This window comes from Macaca nemestrina, chromosome 10 (assembly GCF_043159975.1).
Source record: "Macaca nemestrina isolate mMacNem1 chromosome 10, mMacNem.hap1, whole genome shotgun sequence".
Lineage (NCBI taxonomy): Eukaryota > Metazoa > Chordata > Mammalia > Primates > Cercopithecidae > Macaca > Macaca nemestrina.
This window is the reverse complement of record NC_092134.1, coordinates 130255407-130270199: the sequence shown is the minus strand read 5'-3', so window position 1 is coordinate 130270199 and position 14793 is coordinate 130255407. Positions and strand designations below refer to the sequence as shown.

Genomic DNA, 14793 nt, shown 5'->3' with positions numbered 1-14793 from the left:
TCTACCCTTTTTCCCTTTACTGCGCTAGATGGTGAAAAACGAAAACAAGAACTGATAACTACCTGATTTCCGAAACAAGAAGTGTGATCTCAGATATTTCTGTTGATTTCAGGTTTTTCATCTGAAAAATGAGGATGCTGGTCTCCATTTCTAAGGCCCCTTTCTGCCCAAACTTAGCACGAGGCAAGAAGCTGGAAGTAGAAAGCAGGAGAGGTCAAAAAGAAAATGGACGTGTCTCCTTTAGTAAGCTCTACTCAGGAGAAGGGCGTTGTCCTTCAAGTACAAACCTTTTCCCTGACTTGGAGCATTTCCCCCCATTGTATCCCACCCCATCTTTTTCTGCCATTCTACACTGTGTCGTTTGAATGTGCTGTTTGTCAGGGTTGGGGGCTGCCTTGGTGCTCCAGCTTGACCACATCTGACACACAGACACCCTTCCTCCTTCTGCCTCTAGAGGACCTAGAACAACCCCTTGCTCTGAAAGCACCGTGTCCCTGAGCCTGAATGCATGACCCTGGATGTCAGGAGGTGCTCTCTTCCATTTCAGTCACCCAATTCCAGCTCTGTAATCATCATGTTAAATGCTGGAAATTTCAAAAACAAAACCAAAAATCTTTCTAATAGATTTTCTATGATCTTCCTTAAGTCCACAATGCCACTTTCATTCTTACTCCTCATTTTGGGGTGAAAGTGTAGAAAGATTGTGGCTCTAGAATCTGACGTCCTTTGCTTCCAAATTCTAGCACCACTGTGTGAAATTGGGAAGCACGTTCTTTAACCTCACCCAGACTCTGGTTCTCCATTGATGAAATAGAAACATACAGTATCTTAAGTGTCTGGCACATGGAAGGTACTCAGCGTATTAATATTAGCCACTTTGGGACGGGTGCGGTGGTTCGTGCCTGTAATCCCAGCACTTTGGGAGGCCGAGGCAGGTGGATCACGAGGTCAGGAGATTGAGACCATCCTGGCTAACACGGCGAAACCCCGTCTCTACTAAAAATACAAAAAATTAGCCGAGTGTGGTGGTGGGCGCCTGTAGTCCCAGCTGTTCGGGAGGCTGAGGCAGGAGAATGGTGTGAACCCGGGAGGTGGAGCTTGCAGTGAGCTGAGATCGCGCCACTGCAGTGCAGCATGGGCCACAGAGAGAGACTTGGTCACAAGAGAAAAAAAAAAAAGGAAAAAAACACTTTATTTTTCCTTAGCCCTTTAAGCCCCTGCACCGTGTTTTCTGATGTATCATCTTGTCTTCATCCTTCCTCCTGTCTTTAATTCCAGAGGTTACAGAAAAGGTGTAAGTTACAGGTAAAGGAGAGTAAGTACACTGTGAGTGGGTGCTGACGAAATATCACAACAGGTTCTCATTCTGACCACTCATCCTAGGCCATGCTTCCCCAGAATATTTATGGAACTAAGTGGGAAAAAGGATCTTTAGCAAAGATCCAGTAACCTCCATGCGGGGAATGAAATGTGTTTATTATTAGAGCAATCTGGTTTCCATATAGCTACCAATATACACACACCCACATACCCTGGTCAGCAATACTGAAGAGTTTACCTGTAAATCCAGGTGAAGCTGACGCTGACAGATGGCCCTCTGTACTGATTTTGTAAAACCAGCAGGAAAACCTCGGCTCAGCAGACCACTTGATGTTTTAGTTGTAGCCACTAACATGTTAATCAAAAGCAGCAAATACATGTTTTTCCCTTGAGAAAACATGGATAGTGGTGTAATAGAAATTATCTTGAATTATTCCTCCTCAAGTGTCTATCCAATCTAGACAGATGGATTATCTGATCGCACCAGGAGATGCAGACCTGGCAGTGGCTACTTCTATTGCAGCATCTTTATAGGAATCAGATCTTTGGATTTCCATTTTCCCATTTTTATTCTGTTTTCTCCCTGTTAAAAAAACAGTTTGCAGAGGCACTTGAAAGTGATATAAACTCTGTAGTAGATAACAGTTGTACGTGAGCATTATATCTTTGATCATATAGTCCCCTATGTAATTATGTGATAGCTTGAGCCTAGCACAGGTGGAGCTGCTGAGCCATCTCAGAAATGACCACATCTGGGCTGGGCGCAGTGTCTCATGCCTGTAATCCCAGCACTTTGGCAGGCCGAGATGGGTGGATTGCTTGAGCTCAGGAGTTCGAGACCAGCCTGCGCAACCTTGATGAAACCTCGTCTCTACAAAAAATATAAAAATTAGCTGTGTGTGGTGGTGCTCACCTGTGGTCCCAGCTACCTGGGGGACTGAGACGAGCCAAAAAAAAGAAATGACCATATCTGTATGTCTGTACATAGGTATGTAGATTTACCACAATGCTGGCACAGGTACTTTTGTCATTGATGTTTATTAAGCTTTTTATGCTCCAGGCACTATGCTAAATTGTAGGGCATTATCTCCTTTAATCCTCAGAATCTTATGCAGTAGAGCCAGTGTTGCTATTACTCCATTTTATAGATGAAGAAACTTAGGCTTGGAGAGTTTAAGTAACTTCTACGAAGGCACGCAGTAAGTGCCAGAGCCAAGATGCAAAGTAAGCCTGGATGCTTCTAAGCCATAGCTCTTAACCATTATGCTATACTGCTCAAAAATATTTTTAGAACATCTAAAGCAAAGGAAAACCTGGTCCCTAATGGTCTTTTGTGATAACAATATTAAACCTTTAGTCTCTAAAATGTCATGGAAGGGAAACTTGAAAGGCTCTGTTCTTCATCTTCCACTTACTAAGAATGGGCAGAATGTCTTGGTAATTTATGGCATGTGTCCCAAAGGTGTCAAGGTGGCCTTTTTTTGTTTTTTTTTTTGGCTAATACTAGGTCCTGCTTCCAAGCCTCCTATTTCCTTCGCTTCCATGTGTACCAGGGTTTACCTGCTGCTTAATCCACGCACCCCACTATACCTGTCTGTAGTAGACCCACCAACATTCACGTGGCCACCTCTGCTGAAAGTACCTCCCAGGATAGAACAGGGTCACAGACCCCCAATTGTATTAGCCTTTGGCTTCTTGATGTCTGTGCGAGTTATGGTTATGGGAGTTGGTCTTTGGTGAGATTAGTGGTGAGATCAGTGTGTGGCACCTAGGGTGATTTCTTGAATAGTACGAGGGGAGGCTGAAAAGCAAACATCCACGTAAGTGTTGTCTCTTTTGGAGTTTGAAAAGTTGTCACCCTAATAAACAAACCGCTTAATTGAATTGAACAGCCCTTGCTCGGTGTGATCAAAGAAAAGACCTAGACTTTGCTATCAGTAGGCTCTTGGTTCCAGGCCTGCCTTGTCACTTATTATGATGATTTTTTTTTTCTTTTTTTTGAGATGGAATTTCGCTCTTGTTGCCCAGGCTGGAGTGCAATGGCGTGATCTCGGCTCACCATAACCTCCACCTCCCGGGTTCAAGCGATTCTCCTGTCTCAGCCTCCTGAGTAGCTGAGATTACAGGCACCCACCACTACGCCTGGCTATTTTTTGGTATTTTTAGTAGAGAAGGGGTTTCACCATGTTGCCTAGACTGGTCTCGAACTCCTGACCTCAGGTGATCTGCCCACCTTGACCTCCCAAAGTGCTGGGATTACAGGCGTGAAGCATCGCACCCGGCCGGCTCATCACTTATTATGCGAGTTACATAACATTGCCGAATCCCAAGTTTTTAGTCTTTAAAATGAGAATTTAAATGTCACCCTTATTTTGATTGCTGGGAAGTTTAAATGAAACAATATATGTGCCTGTCACATACGAGTTGACAATAAATGATAGTCTCTTTTCCTTTTCCCTTAAGTAAGTTGTTTTCCCTCTAGCCTATAAGCTCCTTAAAGAAGGTAGAGATTTTCTTTTCTCATTCATTCCCATATTCTCAGCCCTTAGCAGTGCCAGGCACATATTTGCTGAATGAAAGAAAAATCTTTTACAAAGGTCTTCAGATCATTCATTCACCAGATAATTATTGAGTATCTACAGTGTATCAGGCACTATTCTTGGAGCAGCGCAGTCTTAAAAAACACACACAAACAGTCGGTGTCCCCTTTTTTAGTCTGATTGGGAGAGAAACATTACGTAGATAATTAGAGCAATGAACAACTTTGATCCTTGAGATGGGATTTAAATTTTAGAGATAGGTGACATTTGGTGTCAAGTCTGTCAAGGTATACTTGATATTGTTTCTGATCAGGTACAAGAAACAGCAATACACCGTTACCTATAACTGGTTCTGAAAGTTCTGAAAGAGGTGTTTCTAAAGTATTTTTGAGGAATGGTGCTACTTTTGGAATAAGTATAAATACATTGTAAAGTATCTATTTCGAGAGGGAACAGGCTTGATGGGATGGGATCATAGTAGGCAAGGTGTTCCAGGAACTTGGAACATACTGGAATAAGGCTTAAACACAAGTCACAGAACTGGGTGATAGGGCGGTGAGTGCGTCTACTGGAGAGGAGATGGGGCATGTTGGCAGCTTGTAGCAAGATTTTTATGTAGACAGTTAGACTTCAAACTTCGTCAGTAAGTCAGTAGATAGGCCCTAGGTGGAAACACAGGACAAAAGATGATTTTGTGTTGGCACTAGAAATACTTTGAGATTGTTTAATGAGGCTTATTCATTCATTTGGTAAATACTTCACGAATGTCCAGTGCAAGCCCTGTTCTAGGTGTAAGGGATATGGTGGTGAACGAGGCAGACAAGGTCCCTGTGCGTGCAGAGTCTCGTGATAACCTTTCCTCCTGGGTGTGTGGATGTGGGAGAGCCTGGGGCTCCTGTGTGGTCTGGGGGTCTGAGAGGTGGATGAAGGTATAGTAGGCCCGCAACCGTGGAAATCAAAGTCCAAGCTCCAGTGAACCATCAACTCAGAAACAAGAGATTAAGAACAAGACCTAGATCCAGACCTAAGGGCAGGATTTGCTGAGGAGGTCAGGCCAGCGTGGGCTGGGGCAACTTGGCCCGGAACTCTACAACAGGCAGGACAGGGAGCCCCGAATGGAGCACCTGCAGCTGAGTCTATGGAGCGGGAGGGACTGGTGTAATTTAGACCCTGCACGCAGCTCTGAGGGGTGTTTTCAACATATTTATTCAACTAGAAAGTGTTTATTAACAGTGTTTTGAAACAAGCGGGATTTTTGCTGAGGTTGTAGGATAATTCAGGGTCATATGGAGATTTTTATTCTATCAGTATTTGCCCTATCATGTAGATGAGACACATTAGAGGCAAGCCTCTGAAAATTAGATTGATTTATTTTTCTAGTCTGAACCGAGGAAAATAAGTACTTGTTCTTGTATCTCCCGGTGATCTAATGTATGTAAAATGTTGTCTTACGGTGAGACAATGCATATTAATTTTCTAAGCGCTTGATGGAAGGAGTGGATGAGGGAAGCAGCATTGGTCTTTGAAGCTAGGTCAGAAAGAAATGGAAGCCATGGCGTGAGAAGAATGCATCGTGGTTTATATGGCCTTTTTCATGTATTTTAACTCACCTAATTTTCTCAGGGCCTCATCGGTCAGTCAACGCAGTTGTCTCCATCTCATAGCCAAGGAGACTGAGACTCAGATCTGCCCCTGCCCCCTTTTTTTGTAGTTTTAGGGGGAAGAATAAACGTGGGGGAAGTAAATGAGTGTGTTTGCTCAGGCTTAGACTTTCGTTATTTTTTAGCCTTGCAAGGAAGGGGAGGAAAGCCAATAACGATGGCTAGAATTGGAGATAGAATGAATGCAAGGTGCATTCAACTGTAAGGTTAGTCTCAGTAAGAGGTTATTTATATGGTGGTGTCTTGGGTGTATCTTACCATGTAGCATTCTTCCTTTTAAGAAGGGTTCCTTTAGGTGCAACATCAGTCACAGCATAGAAAGCCTATGGTGCTTTGCCCTCCTCCCCTCCCCTCCCCTCCCCTCCCGTCCCCTCCCTCTCCCCTCCCCTCCCTCTCCCCTCCCCTCCCTCTCCCTTTCCCTCTCCCTCTCCCTCTCCCTCTCCCTCTCCCTCTCCCTCTCCCTCTTCCTCTCCCTCTCCTTCCTTCCTCTCTCTCTTTCTCTTTCTTTCTGTCTCTCTCTGTTTTTTGGTTTGTTTTTTGTTTCTGCTTTTTTTTATTTTTAATTTTATTTGAGACAGGGTCTTGCTCAGTTAGCCAGGCTGGAGTGCGGTGGCGCAGTCATGGCTCACCAGCCTTGACTTCCTGGGCTCAAGTGATCCTCCTACCTCAGCCTCCCAGGTAGCTGGAATGCATCACCATGCCCGACTAACTTTTAAATTTTTTTATTGGAGACGGTTTTGCCAACTCCCGGGCTCAAGTGATCCTCCTGCCTCTGCCTCCCAAAGTGCTGGGATTACACGTGTGACCCACTGAGCCTCTGCCCTGTGCCACTTTTCCACAGCTACTTTACCTACAGCCTGGGAGTCAGGCCAGCAAATGACGACACCCCAGGTACAGACATGCTCTCAAGGAACTTCGAGTCAGGTATTTCACTTTGTATAGAACCTCCATTTTAATTCTATTTTCTCCTAGTTAGAGACGCATCTTTCTTCTGAGGGGTGCAAATGATCCTTTGGAGAAGTTTAAACTTGTTTCAGCGTTCAAACTCAAGATGGTTCAAACTCAAGTCATATCCAACAGAGTGCCCCGAGCTCTAAGAGTTGTGTCTGGGCTACGTTTTTTCAGGTGTCTCCGAAGAAGTGTTGTGGCCAAGTTCAGGAGTGACCCAAATGAGGAGACGTTGCACTGCATAGTGATGATTTGTGTTGGGGAGGAGAGCTGAAACTTTGCAAACTGGCGTCCTGAACCAACTTGTTTTTCAGCTTCTAGGGAAATTTGTTAGGTAATTTTTTAAAAAAGAGAGAGAGAGACAGGGAGAGAGAGAGAGAGAAGACTTAATTTGATGGAGCCTAAACTCCACTGTCTTCTTTCTGCTGAGTGCTAAGGGGCTCATGGTCTCTGAGGACAGAGGGCAGGAAAACACCTTCATTCCCTGTGTCCTCTGTAAGTGGCCTCAAGTATGGGGGACTCTGATGACTATTGCTGTTGGAGAAGAGAAGGAAAAGGAACACGGGTTAACTTCTGTTATCGCCTCTCCAGAGTTTGTGATGTTTCTGAAAGGATGGGGATAGCACGTGGCCCCCACTCATCCCTGTGAGGTGCTGCCGGGTATCCAACCTGCAGTGTACATGCTCGCCACTGGCACTGGGGATGGTGAGTGCAGCAGAGAGATGGAATTCTTAATTTATTCATTTTTAATTAAAAAACACAATTGAGTTGTTAAAAACCTATTTAGGCGTGTTTGGAATAGCTTGGATATGTGAATTTACCTTTTCAACCGTGAATTTTATGAACTCTAAATACAGATCAAGTATTTCCAACAAAAATTTAGTGTCAGATTTGAAATGTAAACTAGACACCAAATTTCAAAGACTTAGTATTGACTATACGTTGAAAGAATATTTTGGCCACATTGAGTTAGGTGTCATATGTTATCTAGATTCATTTTACCCATCTCTTGTTTTTCATGTAGCTATCAGAAAATGTTAAATTACACATGGGGCTCCCCTTATATTTCTGTGGGACAGTGCAAGTCTAGACAGTGCCTTACGGGATCCATCAGAAGCATTATTGGACTTTCTAAGGAAAGTTGCTGGACTTCAAAAGTTAGAGTCATAATTTTTCCCGTTGTGTTCACAAGTTGCTTTATATGGATGGGTTTATGACACTTGAGGGTTAGAAAATAGGTTTTAATAAGAGTAAGTTAGTTGAGAGGATAGCTTTGCCTCTGTTAATCGAATGATTTTTAGATGTATTTTCACCCACTTAGAAACCACTGATTCTCATGGGAACAAAAAACTACATTTGTGCATAGTACGAATTTATGCCTGTTGGGTCCTTGTACCTTTATGCCAGACAGAAATCTCAATGATTGTCAGTGTAGGTTTCATTTCCTTGTGGCAAGGAATATAAAGTAATATAACCAAAGGGGAATTCCATTGCATGAAAGGAAATATTAGTGCTTGTCTAGCTCCGGTTTCAACCCTATAAGCTCCAAGTGATTTTCAGAGTCCCTCCTTCAACTTTTTTGTTAAACTTTCCAGATTTTCCTATTTATAGATCTCAGTTGTTGGCAGCTACATGTTGGAAGCGTTGTTGAAGCCCCTGGTAAGGCTTGATGCTGTAGCTTTCACAGCTTGGTTTGCAAGTTGCTCTCTAAAGATGCAAAGAGAATTACTACCCACTCTAGTAGTTTGAACAACCCAGTGAATTTCAGATATTGAAACCATATTCATGCCACTGTTCTATAATTCTATCACTGTTTTAGAATTGCATTGTATCTAAAGGAAGGAGAGATAGAATACTAATAATAATATCAAGATGCTCAGAAACTTTTGAGAATTTTGTTTTACAGGAAGAACTTGGATTTCCAGAGGCTTTAAAAAATTTATTAAGGAAGGAGTAAATAAATACGCTAGGTTCTTGAGTAAACTACTCTTATCCTTCAGAACCACTTTGTACATACACTTTATCATGATGGCCAAGAGTTTTTAAAATGCTATAGGCAGAGGGTATATTCTAGAGAAAGAAGACAGCATTGGGTTTAGGACTGCTAGCTCCATCCAGAGCAGTTATGTGGTTCCTTCAGGGATCTTGTTAGCCCTTCAGCATCAGTTTCTACATCTGTCAAGTAGGTTCTGTGCTAGTTCTGGTGACATGACTCGTGGGGGTAGTAGGAGCATGTAATTGAAGGGTTTTTATCTTGGAAAAGCGTTAGTAGGCTCAAGGTTTCTAGTTGTTTAGGGTTCTAAGATTTTATTAACAAGTCAGCTGCTTGGAGTTCAAGGCATTTCTTCAGATTATAATCAGTTGATAGTTCAGTGTGCAAAAATAAAGACCAAACCACGGTAAGCAGCAAGGTTACTGTAAGGAAAAAATGTGTCCCACTGGCCACTTTAAAATGGCACACGTGCATCTCTGTAGCAACCTTGACAGCCATCATGTGGGATCATTCCCCTCACCCAGGGAACAGTGGTTCCCCAGTCTCCAGTCTCTCCATTCTCCAGCATGAGAAAGTGGTCTGGAGCCTGATCACATGAAGATGGACAGACACAGCCTTTTGGATGCGAGAGAGGGAAGGGAGTGCAAAAGTGGAATGGGTTTTCATTTCCTCTTGCTTGTTTTTTATTAACCTTGTCTTGCTCCTGTCACACACAAGTGCAGCCAGTGTTCAGGACACTGCTCCAGCTTGTCCTGAACTCCAGAAAGTGAGTTACAGAAAGTGAGTCTGGAGCTCCAGAAAGTGGAGCTGAGAAGCCTTCCTTGGGGTGGACATGGAGGGAGCAGCAGAGGCAATAGGGAGAAAACACCAACCATGGGTCAGGCACTGCTTGGAGCAGTTGTTCACATGTAGGTCAGGTAGTCATCATTCAGGAACTTCCTGTATTATACAAATAATCTCTATTTTATGGTTAAAGGTAGGACAGTGATAATTTACTCAGGAGGGAAGGACAGTTAGCAAATTGATTAATAAGGTTTCTAAAACCTATTGTGAAAGAGAATCCTTTAACATACGTCTTGTTTATTCTGCTTATTTATGTCTTGATTTAAGACAGTGATTTGCAACTTTATCTCTGCATATTGGAATCACCTGGGAACTTTAACCGTGTTCATGCCTGGCTCCCATCCCTGGAGATTTACTTGGCTATTGGGATTGGTTTTTAAAGTTTCTCCAGGTGATTCTAATACACAGATAATAGAATGCCTGATTTAAAATGTGTTTCCTAAATTGTTAGCTGATCCTGAGTGCATATTTTCTATGTAGTGTTCCACACTAATAGTTTTAATGAAGGCACAGAATCTTATGTAAAATAAACTGCTAATTAGTCTTAACTACAGGGCTACAAGAGTGTCTTTCTTATTTCAAGCTGCTTAATATTCCGTTAATCACTGTTGTCATCATGCACACACACTTCTGTATTCCATTCTCATTCATTTACTTTTTAGAATGGTATTAATGCTGATGGCATTTGCAGGTAATAGTCACCTTGTCAGTAGAACTTGCTTTAGTAAATTAGTTGTCAGAACAAAACTTCCCGGACTTTCTACCCATGACCACAATGAAGGGAATGATGCCTTTTCTGAGCCCCTATTCCTAAGAATCAGGAAATTTCTATGATGTTTGACATGTATAGGTAGAAATTACTTGCCAAGGTGATTATGACTTCTGGAAAATGTTTTTAAAGGAAACACAGGTGTGTAACACTCCTAATCAGTATATAAGATTGCTTGTATGTTACTTTTTTGAGTTATAAAAGGAGGAGGATAAATTCTGCCTCCTTCCTCAGTCACTGTCAATCTCAGTCTTCTTTTGAATTTAGTTTCCCATTTTACAACATAAAGACAAGTTTAACTCTTAAGGCTTACATAAAAAAAGTAATGTTTAATTTGGGATTTCTCAAATTCTTCATCATAATAACACCTTGCATTAGTAGAGAACCTTTGTTGCAAAAAGATCAAAATATTTGATAAGCTTCATCTCATTTTTCTTTTTTGTGAGACAGCATCTTGCTTTGTCACCCAGGCTGGAGTGCAGTAGCACAGTCACAGCTCACTGTAGCCTCAACCTCCTGGGCTCAAGTGATCCTTCCGCCTTAGCCTCCCGAGTAGCTGGAACGACAGGCACATGCCACCATGCCTGGCTAATTTTTCATGTTTTTTATAGAGACAGGGTTTCGCCATGTTGCCCAGGCTGGTCTCGAACTACTGAGCTTGAGAGATCCTCTTGCCCTGGCCTCCCAAAATGTTGGGATTGCAGGGGTGAGCCACTGCGCAGGACCTCTTTTATCCTTGAAATAACATCATGTGATGGCAAAGGCTGGGCATTGTTATCCAAATCTCTCACACAGCAACACTGAGGAGACGTTGACTCATTTCTTTTACGTTGCTTTTTAAGTACAGTATTGTTGGGTTTTGCTGAAAATTATTTCGGTAGTAAACATTTTCCAGAGATATAAATCTTTTCCAGACTCATTTGCGCTTGTTACTGTAGGTAGAGTTCATGAGGCTGTTCTTATTTCTGTTTATTTCGGAGCCTAAAGTGACCCAGGAATTCTGTGATGTATGTAGAGCGAGGGAATTTTTTCAGTTGACTGTGGTCCGGGTTGTAATCCAGCCTTCTTCCTTACAGAGGCGGGTGAGGGTTGGGGTATCTCTTAAGGGCTGGCGGGTCTTCATACAAACAGCTTTGCCGGGGCTGCCTAGAGCCTGGGCCAGCAGTGGGGTAGTATCAAGTACGGAGCATTATTCAGCGGTTCTCCACACTCCCCTCATTTGAATGAGAATATAAATCTCCCCTGGCTCTCATGTCAGATCTTTAAAACCTCAAGTTTCTTATTAGGCGTGTGTGGTCCATTTAAGCTCTAGACATTTCGAAAAGATAAATCACAGGGCAAAACATCTTTTTAGTTTGAGTTGTAACTCGCTGGGGTTGTGAGTCTGAGCTGTCGCTTTTCTTTCTCTTCCTTTTACAAGACTTCCAGGATATAGCCGTTAAAGAAGGACACAAAAAGAGCAAAGCCCTAAGTGATGCCGTGGCACAAAGAAGAAAGCTACTTGAGGAGGAGGTGAAGGGTTTACAAAGAGGCAGAGAATGCAGGTGGAGGGAGGGAGGAGCTAATAGTTAATGCTCAGGTTCCAAGCCCTGTGGGCTGCCAGTGTCTGCAGGAGCCTGACTTTCATCCTTTCCTTCTGTCCAGGTTTTAAGTCTCATGAGTCGCTGGGGAAGCTCCCACCCCAGGTCCACTGTGAGGGACGTACAAGAGCAGTCACGTGGCAATAGTACATGCCTGGAAGGTATCTCTCATTTGGGGGGAGATTGAGAAGCGCTGTCTAATGGTGCCCTTGATACAACTAAATAGCAACTCTCTCAGTTCATTACTTGTTAGCCCCAGGCAGGGACAACGCAGATTGGCTAATTATAATAACCAGACCATTAAAGGGAATAGCGTTAATGGAGGAGAAAGCAGCTAATAAAGAGCCGAACTTGACCACTTTGTTGTGCCCAGGATACAAGCTGCTGTTAATTTAAATACCTGTTTCTTCTGCTGTTAGAACTAGGAAGAAAGGATTTAGTGACCCTCTTTCAAAAGGTAGATCACAAGCTTAGAGGCATTGCTGGATAAATTCAACAGCACGACTTTATTTCTTCTCCAGAGGTGACACCTGATGGTTCTGTATAAATAAAGTCACACCACCTTTCTTAGGCTGAAGTGATGCTGCTGACCTGCTCTCAGTAGGACCTGCACTTTTATGGCTTTTCCAGGAGTGGTGATGTGTGTTGCTGAGCTCATCCAATCTCTGCTTTGAACAAAGGCAATCCTCTATATCATGGAAGGGATTAGGGGTATAGCCTGGGGCTGCAGAATGGCGTGATTTAAATTTTCCCATGCAGGTTCAAAGCTTGTAACTTTGCCTGCGTGTACATCCACACTGGGTTCCAGCCACATGAACTGGGCCACCTTCATAGACCTCCCTGGTAACCACAGCCTGACATGACAAGGAATTACAGCTTTAGTTTCTGCTTACTATCTATGTTAGAAATATCTAAGGAAATACAGGAAAAAAAAAAAAAAAAAAGAATTTCATGGCACCTCAAGAGTGGGAAGTATCTTAATTAAAATTTTTTAAAATGGGAACAATAAAGAAATCGATTTGAGTTTTTTTGCTTTGGTGCTTGTCTTTAAAGAAATTGCACCTAGTTCTAGAAAATAGTGCTTTTTCTAATTATATTCAGTAGAACCCTAGGATCCTGTGAGGGGACATAAGGAACTAATTGATAAAGAAGGGGACTATGGTGTCTGTGTTTTATTTGGAGTCGTTCTACCCACACTGTCATTTATAAGCTCTGACTTACCAGGGGAGGTAAGATTGTAGGCAACCTCTTGCAGTTATAAGGAACCTTTAAGTTCTCCTACTCCAGCTCCTTCACAGTGCAAGAACCTGTTTTAGAGTCACTTTTCAGCCTCAGCGTTAAGTCAGCTTTAGGAGAACAGTAAATCGCCCACATATCTGGAGACTTCAGCTGTTTGAAAGGCCTTCCTTCTAGTGCATGGGTATCTGTTGCTGGCTCTGCCCTCTGCTAATACAAGCAAGGCTTGAGTCTCTCTTAGACTTGACCTTCCTATATTTGAAGACCTCTCCGAGGAGATTTTAAATCTTTTTTCCCTGCACAGGCCACATGTATCCTTAATGCCTTCATCCATTCCCCTCTTGGGAATGTGCATCTTTGGCCATTGGAGAGGTCTTGCTTGGACTGCGGCCACTGTGATTTCTGGGGGCAGACTCAGCTCCTTCTTGGTGTAGAGATCTGCCCACTGTAGGCACCAAATAGATTTTGGCAGGCTTCTTTCCTCCTTACTGCTTCTGTTTATCTCACCTGTACTTTTAGATGTGCTGCTCTTGGATAAGTGGATAAGAATAAGGGAAATGTCTTTTGTTGTTGTTAAGGACAGTGTTGGGATAGAAAGTAATATGTTTTTACTCAGAAATGCCCAATAAGTTTTCTAGTCCAGGCCAAGGTATCATTTGCATAAGCAACCTGGAAATGCCCTCCTGGTCCTACTGATTGTTTCCCATGGTTAATGTAGAGCCCTGGATAAATTTGAATGGTTACTCCTGTTCAGAGATCATGCCACGAGAACCTTTCTCATACATCAGAGAGTCCCCTTCCTTCAGCTGAATGCGTTTACCGCTCAGTCTGTGCTGCCCATAGGATAAGCCACATGCATAAGAAGGTAGGTGCCTCGGCTTAGGTGGCTCTGTTGAGTCTCCCTCAAGAATCCTGCTGGAATTCTGTGAGGAGTGAGGATGCAGAGCAATGAAATATTCCAAGGCTGCTATGATTTTTACAAGCTTGAACCTGTCTCTTGGAATTCCCCATTGTGAAGTCATTATTGACTGGTTGGCATTACAAAGCAGTTCAGAGAAGTAAAGTTAGATCAGTCTGCACCCAAATACCAGCCACACCATCTCCCGAGCTGGTGACTGGAACTGTGGTTTTCAAGTCCATTTCCTCATTGTGGAATGGAGATAACGATGCCTTCCTTGCAGGGTCCTTGTGAGGCTGAAATAAAATAAAGGCTTCATAGGAACACATGCCATGTGCTCACTTAATGCTAGCTCTCTTTCCTGATTGTGGCAGTGACTGTATTTTCCAGCTAAAATTGTGACATGTGTTCTGAGAGGTGTAAGTATTTATATATAACTACCCATATGTATTTATGGGTAAAGGGGCACAGAACTTTAAATATTGAGACCATCCTGGAAATTCTAGGACATATGATTGCATAATTTGTAATGCCTGATACAGGCCTAGCCTCATAGTTGACAGCTGATGAATGCTGAAATATTTCTTTATCATAAGGAGAAAAAAAAAAAAAACTCAATGACCTTTTACAGCGATGTTTGATTGCAGGGCTTATTGCTAATGCTCTTTTTTTTTTAATCTCACTTTGCAAAGATAATACAGGTCTGGGTAAGAGGAAGACTTAAGATGCTTTGACTTAATTGTATCTGTTTGTCACAAGCGATATACTGCCTTCTGATTTTAGGATGTAACCATCCAGAAAGGCCGAAGAAAGGGACATTTTCAGTTCTAAACAGGAATCCGAATATCAACATCCCGAACATCTACATAAACTAGAGAAAGGGCACTCCTTTAGATTGGTGAAGCGGGCTCCTTGGGAGATCCCCATATCAACATTGAGTTTGGTTTGTCTGGCACGCCCTCTTCCCAAGGACTGAGTGGGCCATCCGGGTAACCTAGGGAGATT

The 14793-nt window shown here is 42.8% G+C and overlaps 1 protein-coding gene across 6 annotated transcripts in view; it reads left to right on the top strand.

Moving 5' to 3' along the window:
• Window positions 1-14793, top strand: part of LOC105482230 (ETS variant transcription factor 6) — a 248433-nt gene that overhangs the window by 84141 nt on the left and 149499 nt on the right. Inside the window, exon 1 of one of the 6 annotated variants that reach the window (XM_071072193.1) lies at window positions 6053-6445. The exons of 4 other annotated variants lie outside the window; for them this stretch is intronic. In XM_071072193.1, the coding sequence (XP_070928294.1) occupies window positions 6398-6445 (48 nt within the window). In that variant the 5' untranslated portion in view covers window positions 6053-6397. Of the gene's footprint in view, window positions 1-6052; window positions 14208-14793 lie in introns of those variants that run through there. One more of the 6 variants, XM_071072191.1, reaches the window with a different exon arrangement.